General features: G+C 46.3%; 1 protein-coding gene across 1 annotated transcript in view; it reads right to left on the bottom strand.

The window, feature by feature from the left end:
- The window catches only part of LOC126235072 (Down syndrome cell adhesion molecule-like protein Dscam2), a 159,327-nt gene that overhangs the window by 24,872 nt on the left and 121,187 nt on the right, over positions 1-13,268 (bottom strand). Inside the window, exons 4-5 of the mRNA XM_049943805.1 lie at positions 12,931-13,036; positions 1,739-2,022 (exon numbers count right to left, since the gene is read on the bottom strand). Coding sequence (XP_049799762.1) covers positions 1,739-2,022; positions 12,931-13,036 — 390 coding nt within the window. The remainder of the gene's footprint in view (positions 1-1,738; positions 2,023-12,930; positions 13,037-13,268) is intronic.

Below are 13,268 nucleotides of genomic sequence, written 5' to 3'. Positions count from 1 at the left end.
ACCATGAGTGGGAGCAGCAGCGCTTATCGATAAGTGCTCTATCGTACTATCTCTTGAGCGCCCGATAGTATTTCCGGGTCGCCGTGTGTCAGAAAGTGAGTCGGGCACGGAGCAACAGTCGGGACGCAGCAGTCGGGGACGGAGCACCAGTCAGGTGCGGACAGCCAGTGCTCGCCGTCCGCTGGCGATACACATGAACTGTTCGAGCGGGACGACCTTTGGTTGGTCGTTCGATCGGTAGTCTCGTCGGACGACGTGTATTTGGTCTTTTGACCGTTTGTGGGCCTCGTCAGTTAGTCACCTTGCCGGACGTGGGTTGGTTCCTTCCTTGTGCAGAGATGTCGTGCTCAATGGGCAAGGGTTACCTCTGCAGGGTTGGGTCCGACCCAGTGTGCCGGGGTCGCCGTGTCTCCGAATTCCGAACGGACATCGAGTTGCGTCGGGTTGGAGCTGCAGTCAGCTTCGGACAGCCGTTGTCGACACACGTAACGTCAGTGGGAACGACCTGGGTTGGTCGTTCGGTCTGTCGTCTCATCGGACGACGTGTATTTGGTCGCCGACAGCTTGTGGAAATTCTCTGTGTGTCGAATCGGTTCGTCCTTATTGTTCGTCTGTGATTGTTTTACGATTTTGCAGGTGTGTTTCCGTGGAACCGTGTGTAGCTTCTGTGATTTCCATTGAGCAGATCAATGCTGTCTGCGTACTGGAGTAGTCAGTCGGTCGGTTGAAATAGAGCAGCGAGTGTGTTGGGTGGAAGGGAATTGATTAGGTTGTTGGTTGGTTCTTCAGCCGTCCGTAGGTCGTGCTGCAACCTGATTGTGTAGTGTTACGCTTGGCTTTCTGTCTTACCTAAACTGTGGTTAGAGTTTCCTCCCCAGGCCGATCCTAGGAACAAAATGTTCAAATGTGTGTGAAATCTTATGGTACTTAACTGCTAAGGTCATCAGTCCCTAAGCTTACACACTACTTAACCTAAATTATCCTAAGGACAAACACACACACCCATGCCCGAGGGAGGACTCGAACCTCCGCCGGGACCAGCCGCAGAGTCCATGACTGCAGCGCCTAAGACCGCTCGGCTAATCCCGCGCGGCTGAAAGTAATTGATCTTGGCCCCTTTCCACAACCTGATCCGCTCTGTCCTGCGATAACCAGATTTTAACTGGCAATATATCAAAATATGTGGCATAAATTGCAGCATCTTTCTATTTCATTGACGTAGAAGCTTAAATTTTGCATACCGTCAAGGGATCGTAGATCTTAATATTTGACATAAATTTCAATTTGATACGTCTATCTGTTCCTGAGAAAAGAGGTCTTAGCAGACGGACGACCAGACAGTCGGATAACATGACAAAAACTTTTTGTCTTGTGAAATAATTACAAATTAACAATTTTCAGAGTTTTTCGGGTTACTTGTACTGTGAAACCTTTCTTCTTGTCAAATTTCATGATTCTAGCTCATAGGGAGGTACTCTGTAGCTCTGAATGAGTGAGTTTGCGACTATCACAATATAAACGACCATATCTCCTTATGTCATACTATCATGTCTGCAATGCGGTGGTTTTGTACAACAGACTGGGACATACCTCACTGCTGTGACTTACGTCAGCTATGAAGGCTGACATGAGTACCTGATGCTAGATCTACACCACCTGTAGCTCCAGGGCGACCAGTCGTCTGCTCGTCTGAGGCGGTCTCCTGATCTTCGCATAATCACTATCGGAAGTTGCGTACCTGGTGCGTGACGGAGCCGACGGCGTTGGTGGCGGAGCAGGCGTAGCGGCCGCCGTGCTCTGGCGCCAGGGCGGACACGTTGAGGTAGCTGAGGACGCCGTCGGCGGTGACGCGGTTGCTGACGGCGACGCGCTCCCCGCCCGGCGACGACTCGAGCGGCGCGCCGTCCAGCGCCCAGGAGACGGCGGGCGCCGGGGAGCCCGACGCCTCGCACTGCGCCGACCACGCAGAGCCGGGCGCCAGCGTCGCGTTCGCGAACGTGCGCAGCAGCACCGGCGCCGCGTCTGTAGCAAGTAGCCGCGTTATCGTCCTATTTCACTGGCACAACGGCATTCACTGTGCGCACTTGGTTCAAATGGCTCTGAGCCATTAACATCTGAGGTCATCAGTCCCCTAAACTTAGAACAACTTAAACCTGACTAGCCTAAGTACATCACACACATCCATGCCCGAGGCAGGATTCGAACCTGCGATCGTAACGGACGCGCGGTTCCAGATTGTAGCGCCTAGAACCGCTCGGCCACACCGGCCGGTACTGTGCGCACTGTTTACTCACGAGCATAAAGGTTACGTTTTAGATTAATTTATTTTGAATGTTTCAGTTGAGCAGAGGTTGAAAATAACGCTTCAGTTGTGAATTACTTTATTTTCACACGACCGGTTTCGGACTTATAAAACCATCTTCAGGTGTCGTAGCTGTGCTGTGTCCTCGAGCAGCGCGTGTACATGCCGGCACGATAGCTCAGCGTGTTCAGTCAGAGGTTTAGCTACCATCTGTAATAAAAAAACTGAGTAAACCGACCAACGACGAACTTAAACGGGTGTCTTACGACATCCGCCCCGAGCAGATGCAACGAACGAAAGTGAACAAAATGAGATTTTTTTTAAAACAAAAAAGAGCGCCGCGTGTACCAGGCGCGGTGTGCTGCCTATGGTTAAAATGGCTCTGAGCACTATGGGACTCAACATCTGTGGTCATAAGTCCCCTAGAACTTAGAACTACTTAAACCTAACTAACCTAACGACATCACACACATCCATGCCCGAGGCAGGATTCGAACCTGCGACCGTAGCAGTCGCGCGGTTCCTGACTGAGCGCCTAGAACCGCTAGACCACCGCGGCCGGCGTGCTGCCTATGAGCGCAGAAGAGGGAGAGCGACTCAGGGGAGCCAAATCTCGCTCTCCATAGGTCGACGAACCATCTCGCCACTGTCTCTGCTGATATGTCCCTGAGGAGAGTGGGGCCTCCACCTATCAAGTCGTTCGGTCGATGGCTAATAGCATATAACGAAATCCGTTAGATTCAGGTTGTGGCCCCACTAAATCTTTATGTGCATGGACAAAACGGCCCTTTGGGACAGGGAAGCTACCTAATGGTGGCTGGTTGTGTTGTCCTATCTTCGCCATCTGGCATAGAACGCGCCCTCGTGTACAAGTGGCACAATCCCTCTTCATACTGGGCAACACATAATGCTGCGCTCGTAGGCAGCACACCGCGCCTGGTACACTCGGCGGTGGAAGACACAGCACAGCTACGATACCTGAGGATGGGCTTATAACAGTCCGAAACCGGTTGTGTGAAAATAAAGTATTTCTGCTATAATGCTCAGTTGCGGATGTTCTGCCAACAGGATTGTTTGTGTTTCAGTTGAGTTGGACTGCCACGAGCACAGCTGAATAAAATACCATAAATAAAACAACAGACATTATTATCCAATGAGAATATATTAATGAAATATATCTCAACGCGACTAAGGTTAAATATAATATGATTCCTCACCCTCCCCCCGCCCCAGAACTTGGAAAACAGTGAAGCTGCCAAACTGATACTCCAGTAGTTACATGCATGTGGGATACGCTGATTAAAATTTTATATGTATGCGAGGTTATTTACAACATTTTCAGTACAGAAAAAGGTCATTCCTACAGATGAAGAATGAATGTGAGTAAATGAATGCTATTGGTTGTGTCTATCGTTACTGAAACTTTTCAGCTGGTGATCGTCTCACGTAACCTCTCATAAATTGGGTCTATTAAGTAGATTTTTTAAATTTATTACGAACAGTCAGACATTGCTATATTTTTTCGATCACTAGCTTCTGGAGCTGTGGCGCTACAGAACCATAGTGGGAAGCTTTTCGCACGGCTGAGAGATTGGTAGAGCACATACAGTATCAGATAAAAAAATATCCTGATATTTATTAGTAGGTATTAATGTGGGAATATCCTTCCCTTTACCTTACTGAAGACTTTAAATGTGATAGGTACGCGTCCAGTGTGGAGTCTGAACGCCTGTGGAAGGATGGAAGCCAATTCTTCCTCAAGAAATGAAACCAGAGAAGGTGGACATCTGGAGCGAAGTCGACGATCTGACTCCTCCCAGAAACGCTCCAGATGGTTCAAGTCAGGACTCAGGGCAGGCCAGTTCATTTCAGAAATGTCGTTGTCCACAAACCATTGTGAGCCGTGGCAGGCTCAGGCTATGCGTTGGATTAAACCTTTGTTGCTATACTGTGTGTAGCCTCCCGCGGTTGTTATGCTGTTATCCTCTCTTTCCGCGGGTGGCAGCAGCAGTGTGTATCGATATCCGCACCGTGGACTACCTTTAGCCTGGCGCTTATAGTTTCCAGCTGGGCTGTGTGCGGGCATTTGGTCGGTTGGCGTGGAGCAGCGAGGAAATCTCTGCGGCGCCTAGTTTGGCTGAGCCCGCTGGTGGCCTCTATGCGGTGTCGGAGTGTGTGTTGCAGATCCCATTGCTACGAGGTTCGTGGCTCACCGACTCTGGACATGAAAGTTGAGTTTTGACTTAATCTACCAGCAAGTCACGACTGTTCACATTGTGTCGTTTGGAGTTCGTGGTCGGCTGTTGAGATATTCCCGCGAGCAGCACCGTGTGTTTTCAAGTTGGCAAATTTTAGTCATCCTCCAGTGGAGTTTAGCTGTACTTGGTTATTCGAATTGAAGTGCACCAGCGGAATCTTCTGCCTTGTAGCCGTTGACGTTCCGGTTACCTGCCCTGGCCATTGACGTAAATCCAGGCAATGTATTTTCCCCATCGTATCGTTGCTGTCCAGCACGGTGTTACTTTGACAGATCAATGTATAATTAGTTGTGGGCGCCAATACCTTGTACGTTGTTCCATTGAACTCCCTGTTGTGTGCTGGTCGGGTGAAACGGAGGTTATCTTGCTGGTGGGTCCATTGACTGTCTGTTGGTTTGGTTGTCGTCGGATCGACAATGATTGGGCTGACTGCCTGTCCCACCTAAGCGAGCGTTAGTGTTTGAATTCCAGGCCGACCCTCGGAACTTCTGAGCTCCCTTGAGTGCACCGCCATTTCTTGTTTGTTCTTGTTGTTTGTACTTGTATGGCTTCTAGCCGATTTTTAGATTGAAGTTGTTTTGCCCTTAAGGGGTCAGATTGTTTGGACCTTCGGCCGATTTTGAATTAAAGTTGTTCTGCTCTTAAGGTGTTAGATGGTTTGGGCCTTCAGCCTAATTTAAGAACTGTTTTACATAAAGCCTTTGGCATTTTTAAAAATTAATTTATTGAGCCTTAAGTGTTGGGCCTTCGGACGATTATGAATTTAAGTTGTTTGCTCTTGAAGTGTCAGATTCTTTGGGCCTTCAGGCTAATTAAGGAACTGTTTTTAGATAAGGCCTTGCCCTTTAAATTTCTGATTTTGATTGAGCTTTAAGTTATTGGCTTACAGCCGTTTTTAAATTAAAGTGGTCTTGCCATTAATGCATGAGATTGTACTGCGCATTCAGCCGCTAATTAAGTTCCAAAACTGTAGCTGTGTTTTTTTTTTAATTTCTTGCCTCTTGTAATGTTTGATCAAATAAAAGGTTGATTGTTCGAGTGTAACTGACAGCCGCTTATTTTGGCCCCTTTCCACAACTTGTGCCACCTGTCCTGTCCTGCGGGTTTAGCAGGGCGTCTCACGTTGCCCCACAGATGCAGATTTGTGACAGGCTACACTATCGGCCCGAGACAATCATAGCCTCCGAACTGTTCCCCTACTGTATGCGGAACACAATGCTGTAAAATTTGTACATATCCTTCCGCATTTGGCGTTTTCTTAAGCGCTGTAAGAGAACCACACCCTAAGCACGAAAAACAGTCCCACACCATAACACCACCTCCTGTGTACTTCAATGTCGGCACTACACATGATGAAAGGTGACGTCCTCCAGGCATTCGACAAACCCAAACTCTTCTCTCGGTTTTCCATAGGGTGCAGAGTGATAATGCCTCCAAATTGCTCGTTTCCAGGCATCCACTACCCAGTGGCGGCGCTCTTTACACCACTACAAGCCTCTCTTAGTACTCACTACAGAAAAATGGGGCTGATGAGAAGCTGCTCTGCCTCTGTAAAAACAGTTTTTTAATTCCCTAAGCACAATCATTCCGCAAGTAGGACTGATGGTAGTACTTTAGAACTCACGACTGATTCCCCCTGTCGATTTCGTGCAAATTTTTCCAGCCACCTTCCGCAATTCTGGGGGGTCCCTCTCCATCAGTTCATGTGGTCTGCCTGGATTTGTGCAGCTGCAGTTGTTCCTTGGCGTTTGTATTTGACTATCACGTCGCAAAAAGTCATCGTGGACAGCTTTAGAAGTACTGATATGTCCCTAATGGATTTGTTACTCGGGTGACTCCAAAGATTAGTACACCTTCTTCGTCACTCAACTCTCCTGACCGTTCCACTTTGGTGTTGGTGCTTCTATACAGACAAAACAATATTATCCGCCTCATTTTATACTGGTAGGTCCGGTTTTCGATGCGACTAGCGGTAAATTCCGCATTAAATGGGGCGTCCGGATCCTTTTGATCAGATAGTGTACGTAGAATGGAATGGGAGTTTAATCATCTAATACTGATAACGTCATGAACATCTCACAGAGGAAGATTAATATCGGACTGATACTTCATTGTCTAACACTTCCCGTTAGTGAATACTATTTTTTTCTATGTGGAAAGAGAAATTTTGGGCAAAAGTGAAAGTTTCTTCTAATTACGTACGTTACAATTTTCATCTGTTGTTTCTTCCTTGAGTTTACTCTGTCTTATCCAACATTATTATACAAAAATTCGAATGTTATGATTGCTCCTGAGAAAAACCGTCGTGATGAAGTCGTGTATTCGTCTTTAAGCTAGGAGATCTGTAATAGATAGTTGTGGCTGCCATACCATAATTAGGTTTCTACACATGTTACGTAGGAGATACTGCCAAGTAATCCACAGCAGTTCATTGAGCAGACAGAAGAAACTTAATAATGGTGTTACACAGGCTTCACTTTCGGCATTAGTTGTGTTCAAATTTTATAAATCTGATGTCCCTGAAATAGAGTCAAGGAATATGCGGACAATCCGATTTTGGCCACTAAATAGAGAAGTTGAAGCAACTGAAGAGATGCTTTACGCTTTCAACTTAACAACCGAATCTCCAGTCCAAGGCTGAACGTCACTGTTAATGGTTGAGTACTCCACCACCCAAGACTTAGGAGTAATTTCTTGATAGAATCTGGTCCTGCCAAAAACACACAGAAAACGCCGCAGCAAGACTGATATCGCGTAGTAACACCATAAACTAGGAGGTACCTCCTGGGGCGCAAGAGATACAGATCTACAATGTCCTCCTGTAGGACTCGTGTACTCTGCTGCCGAATGCTGTGCTCCAGTGCCACAGGTGAGAAAACTAGTTGTTCAGCTAAATACACTACTGGCCACTAAAATTACTACACCACGAAGATGACGTGCTACAGAGGCGAAATTTAACCGACAGGAAAAAGATACTGTAGTATGCAAATGATTAGCTCTTCAGAGCATTCACACAAGGTTGGCGCCTGTGGCGACACCTACAACCTGCTGACATGAGGGAAGTTTCCAACCGATTTCTCATACACAAACAGCAGTTGACCGACGTTGCCAGGTGAAACGGTGTTGTGATGCCTCGTGTAAGGAGGAGAAATGCGTACCATCACGTTTCCGACTTTGATAAAGGTCGGATTGTAGCCTATCGCGATTGCGATTTATCGTATCGCGACATTGATGCTTGCGTTGGTCGACGGATCCCAACGGCCTCGTATCTTTAGCAGTCGAGATGACAGGCATCTTATCCTCATGGCTGTAACGGATCGTGCAGCCACGTCTCGATCCCTGAGTCAAGAGATGGGGTTTTTCCAAGACAGCAACCATCTGCACGAATAGTTCGACGACGTTTGCAGCAGCATGGACTATCAGCTCGGAGACCATGGCTGCGGTTACCCTTGACACTGCATCACAGGAGCGCATGCGATGGTGTACTCAACGACGAACCTGGATGCACGAATGGCAAAACGTCATTTTTTCGGATGAATCCAGGTTCTGTTTACAGCATAATGATGGTCGCATCCGTGTTCGGCGACATCGCGGTGAACGCACATTGGAAGCGTGTATTCGTCATCACCATACTGGCGTATCATCCGGTGGGATGGTATGGGTTGACATTGGTTACACGTCTCGGTCACCTCTTGTTCGCATTGACGGCACTTTCAACAGTGGACGTTACATTTCAGATGTGTTACGACCCGTAGCTTTACCCTTCATTCGATCCCTGCGAAACCCTACATTTCAGCAGGATAAAGCACGACCGCATGTTGCAGGTCCTGTACGGGCCTTTCTGGATACAGAAAATGTTCGACTGCTGCCCTGGCCAGCACATTCTCCAGATCTCTCACCAATTGAAAACGTCTGGTCAATGATGGCCGAGCAACTGGCTCGTCACAATACGCCAGTCACTACTCTTGATGAACTGTGGCATCGTGTTGAAGCTGCATGGGCAACTGTAACTGTACACCTCTGTTTGACTCAATGCCCAGGTGTATCAAGGCCGTTGTTACGGCCAGAGGTGGTTGTTCTGGGTACTGATTTCTCAGGATCTATGCACCCAAATTGCGTGAAGATGTAATCACATGTCAGTTCTAGTATAATATATTTGTCCAATGAATACCCGTTTATCATCTGCATTTCTTCCTGGTGTAGCAATTTTAACGGCCAGTAGTGTACATCAGTGAGGACAATAACAGGTTGGATAGGATTTACTCCTCTTCACTGGTTACCACTATTAGTCACCAGATCTTCGCAGACTGGATGACCTTCTCAAGGAACATGAAAAATTGATTGAAACCGCCAAGCTCCCAATTCACTACGACGTGCCTGCAACTAGAATCAGACTATTGAAATACAAGCAGTTACCTGCCGAATTAGAAGAATTGTGCAAGCAGTGAATATCAACACGAGCAGGAAGTGGTAGGAAACTTAGAACAGCGTTGCCCATGAGGAATATCAGTACTCATAAGACCTGATAGAAGACCAGCCGGAATGGAAGTACCCCGAAATGCTTAGCCCGCCCCGATAGCAGAGCTGTGTAACGCACGGCTTTCCGGAGTGGGAAAGAGCGCCTGGTCCCCGGCGCGAATCCGCCCGGCGGACTGGTGTCGAGGGCCGGTGAACCGGCTACTGTGTGGAAGGTTTTTAGGCCGTTTTCCATCTGCCTCGGTGAATGTGGGCTGGTTCCCCCTCTTCCGCCTCAGCTACACTATGTCGACAATTGCTACGCAAATCTCCACGTACGCGCACACCACCATTACTGTACCACGCAAACATAGGGGTTACACTCGTCTGTTGTGAGACGTTCCCTGGGGGCGTCCATCGGGGGCCGAACCGCACAATAACCCTGTGTTCGATGTGGGGCAGCGGAGGGGTGAAGTGGACTGCGATAGTCGTCGTGGGGTTGTGGACCACTGCCGCTTAGGCGGGGACGGAGCCTCTCCGTCGTTTCTAGGTCCCCGGTTAACACACAACATACAACATACAACTCCGAGATGCTTGGAAGACAATTAATAGGGTTTGTGCATTCAATGACATCAGTGCAGAAAACCTCCATCGAAGGGGAAAGGTTTCATCTTCTCAACGCGACTCTGGAAATGGACCTCAGACCGTCAAACACCTTTAACGAGTTGTAGTAGACGAGCTTATTCAGCAAATCTACAAGATTTCTTTCAGGTGACAAAGGCAGCAGCCCTTGAATGGATTAAAAACTTAAATACGGTTTTGTAGGTTTAATATTTTAATTCTACTTCCTTTGTAAAATTATACAATTTATGTATGCTAGTTACACTTCAGTATTTATTTTCATACACTAAGTAAATAAATAATCGTACAATTTTTTTTTACGTATGATGCTACTTCACTCAACAAATGCCGCAGATAATGTATAATTCATCCCTTAAATACAGTGCAGATATCTGACAAACACTTGATCGTAATGGAGAATGACAGAGAAGAATAAAATGGTTTTATATCTCAACGAGATAATGGTTTGTATTTCAGAACTTATTTTACCGTACAGCCAGGGTGCCCACTGCATGGTACTTACAATGCAAAAATGTGATTTATTTTGTTTCAATTTGTTATCAGTTTTCCGACTAGTTTAAGAGGCCCATCACGACTTCCACTCCTATGTCACTCTCTTCATCTCAGAATAGCTCTTACACCTTACGTGCTCAGCCATTTGTTGTATATATTTCAGTACCACATTGAAGATGAAGGGAAAAGAAACGCAAAATGTATTTAAACTTCACTAATTTTAGTTCCACATTTACCAAAAACGAAAAGATGCAGTTGAATAATGCGATTCGTTGTACGCATGGCTGAAATACACGAAAACGTGAATTTTGAAGCAGAGCACATTGTAGATGGTTGTCGGCTTCAAACTCCTCAAATGACCTGTCTTGTTTTTGGAGTCTAACCAGTGCAAATGTTTCGGGTGGACAGGGATAGGTCGTCGTAGACAGGAGCTGAGGTAGTATCGCAATGGTCTCAGTCCGCAATTTTCGTCAACCACTATGTGATTTTATACTTAAAATGCCTCTACCATATCTCGTACATGTTCATAACCTGAAGTGTGTTAAAAAAGCTGACAGTCATCAATTATTAATTTTTCAAAGGAAAAAGAAATAAATCTTGAAGGGGTCAGCTGAAAAACATTTTGATGTATCCTCTTTTTTCGTACAATAGTGTCCATGTCACACATTCAGCAGTTTATGATTAATATCAACAGTTCGCACAGAGGTTCGCATTTGCATCGACGCAGCCATCTTGTTGTTACTGGAAAGATGCAAACAAACCTTTTTATACTTAAAATCTCTCGTTGAACTAACTGTTCATACTTTTTCAGAAATTATTACACGCCTGCTAGTATTAATAGCTGATCTCACTTAGTTGCAGCATTTACAAATATCTTGATCAGACAGAACATTATCACCGCCGACCTACTATCGATATATAGCCGTCCAGGCGACGGCAGCGTCACCTGGCGATTAATGACTGCTAGTCAGACACGCGCACTGTGCATGCAGTATCAGTGAGCGTGTTGTCCGTGCATAGAATGGGGAAGGCGTGCGATCTATCTGAGTTTGACAAAGGGCAAATTGTGATAGCCCGGAGGTTCGGCACGAGCATTTCTGAAACTGCATGACTTGTCAGGTGTTCGAGGAGGGTTGCAGTGAGTGTCTTCAACACGTTGTGAAAACAAGGTGAAACAATGTCCTGACCTCATGAGGTTGGGCGGCCACCCTTTACTATAGATGTCAGGCGTCGTAGGCTGGGCAGACAGGTAAAACAGGACAGGCGGCGAACTGTGACGGAACTTACATCAGACATTAATGGTCGGCAGAGTAAAAGTGTGTCTGAACACACGATGCATGGAACACTCCTAACGATAGGCCTCCGCAGCTGACGATCAGTGCAGTGCCAATGTTAACATCACGACATTGGCAACTACGACTGCAATGGCCACGTTGAATGGTCTGATGAACCCCGATGCCTTCTCCATCGTGCCAATGGGAGGGCGCCTCTCCATCGTCTTCCAGGGGAACATCTCCTTGACACCTATACTGCAGGACGGAGACAAGCTGGCGGTGGCTCCATTACGCTCTGAAGAACAGTCACTTGGACATCCATGGGTCCAGTGGAGCTCGTGCGAGGCACCATGACGGCCAAGGAGTATCATACACTGATTGCAGACCACGTACATCCCTTCATGCCGATTATGTTTCCCGACGGCAGTGGCGTTTTTCATCAAGATAATTCGCCATGTCACAAGGCCAGGAGTGCGATAGAGTGGTTCGAGGAACACATTCGAGAGTTACAGTTGATGCTGGCCCCCAAACTCGCCAGATATGAAGCCAACCGAACATATCTGGTGTGTGATTGAACGTGGCGTGAAGCTCGTCACCTTCTCCCCGAAATTTACGGGAATTAAGTCACTTGTGTGTACAGATGTGGTGCCAATTCCCCCAGCGACCTAACAAGGCGTCACTGCTTCCTTCATACGACGCACTGCCGCTGTTATCTGTGCCAAAGGTTAACATACCGGCTGTTAGGTAGGTGTTCATAATGTTCTGGCTGATCAGTGTGTATTATCTATAGTCAGCCTATAAACAAATAGCAGCCGTATAGTAGACACATGTTAAATGAGGGTATTAAGTAGCTGCAGTTTTGAAAACACTTCAAAGTGTGGAAAACAAATGAAAAATGTCGACCTCGTCCATCGTCTGCATAATTCACGGAGCACTTCGTTTCGGCTGACATCACTACTGACGTCATAACGGCATAGTAAAAAAGTTACTTAGCAGTAGTTGCAGATTAGTATGCGCTTGAATCTGAATTTAGAACACCAGTTTAGAAGTGAAGAGACTATGTTCTTAACGGAACACTCAGTATATTAGGAAATGAGATTGCAAATTTTACTGTTTCGAAATAATGTCCAAATTAGTGAACTTTCTTCCCGTAGGAAACGACCGCTTTTCAAGATATGTAAAATATTGAAGGATTATGCAGAGGACTGAAGGAATCTGTAGGATGTTGTCTTGAAACACCATTAGATCAGAAATGCACACTCCCCGGTAAGGCAAATATCATAGAAAACAACTGAGTAAGTAACCGACAGTTGCTGTATCAAAAGATCCGTCGCCACATCTGCGTTAGGTCTTTTAGGAAACAGGCATAACAAAATGTGAGTGTGCCGAAATCGGTTCATTTTCTCCAAAAAATAGTGTGTTGAAGATTTTTTTTTCATCTGCTCTAATAACATTATTAGAAAAATTTATGCAACCGCTATTGCCGCAAATATAAACGGGCACTTACCACCGAGCTTCAATTGAGCCGTCCCTTGGGCCGTTTCTTCCGCATTGGACACGACGCACTGGTACATTCCCCTATCTGATCTTTCCACGTGTACAATCTTCAGCGTCTGTAAACATAAGATTTAGATACAATTTTTTAATTGCGTTTATCTATCGTCAGGCATCTGGAAAACGTATATAGTAAGAATGTGTTGTATTGGGGCATTATGTCACGTAGTATGCAAGATATCTGAGACAGACAAAATATCCACAGACTTTCAGAAGAATGTTATAATTCCAATTCCAAAAAGCAGATGCTGACAGGTGTGTATGTACGCGAACCATCAATAAGTCATGTTT

This window comes from Schistocerca nitens, chromosome 2 (assembly GCF_023898315.1).
Source record: "Schistocerca nitens isolate TAMUIC-IGC-003100 chromosome 2, iqSchNite1.1, whole genome shotgun sequence".
In the NCBI taxonomy this organism is placed as follows: domain Eukaryota; kingdom Metazoa; phylum Arthropoda; class Insecta; order Orthoptera; family Acrididae; genus Schistocerca; species Schistocerca nitens.
Note: the sequence above shows the minus strand (reverse complement) of the source record. Positions and strands in the feature narration are given on the sequence as shown.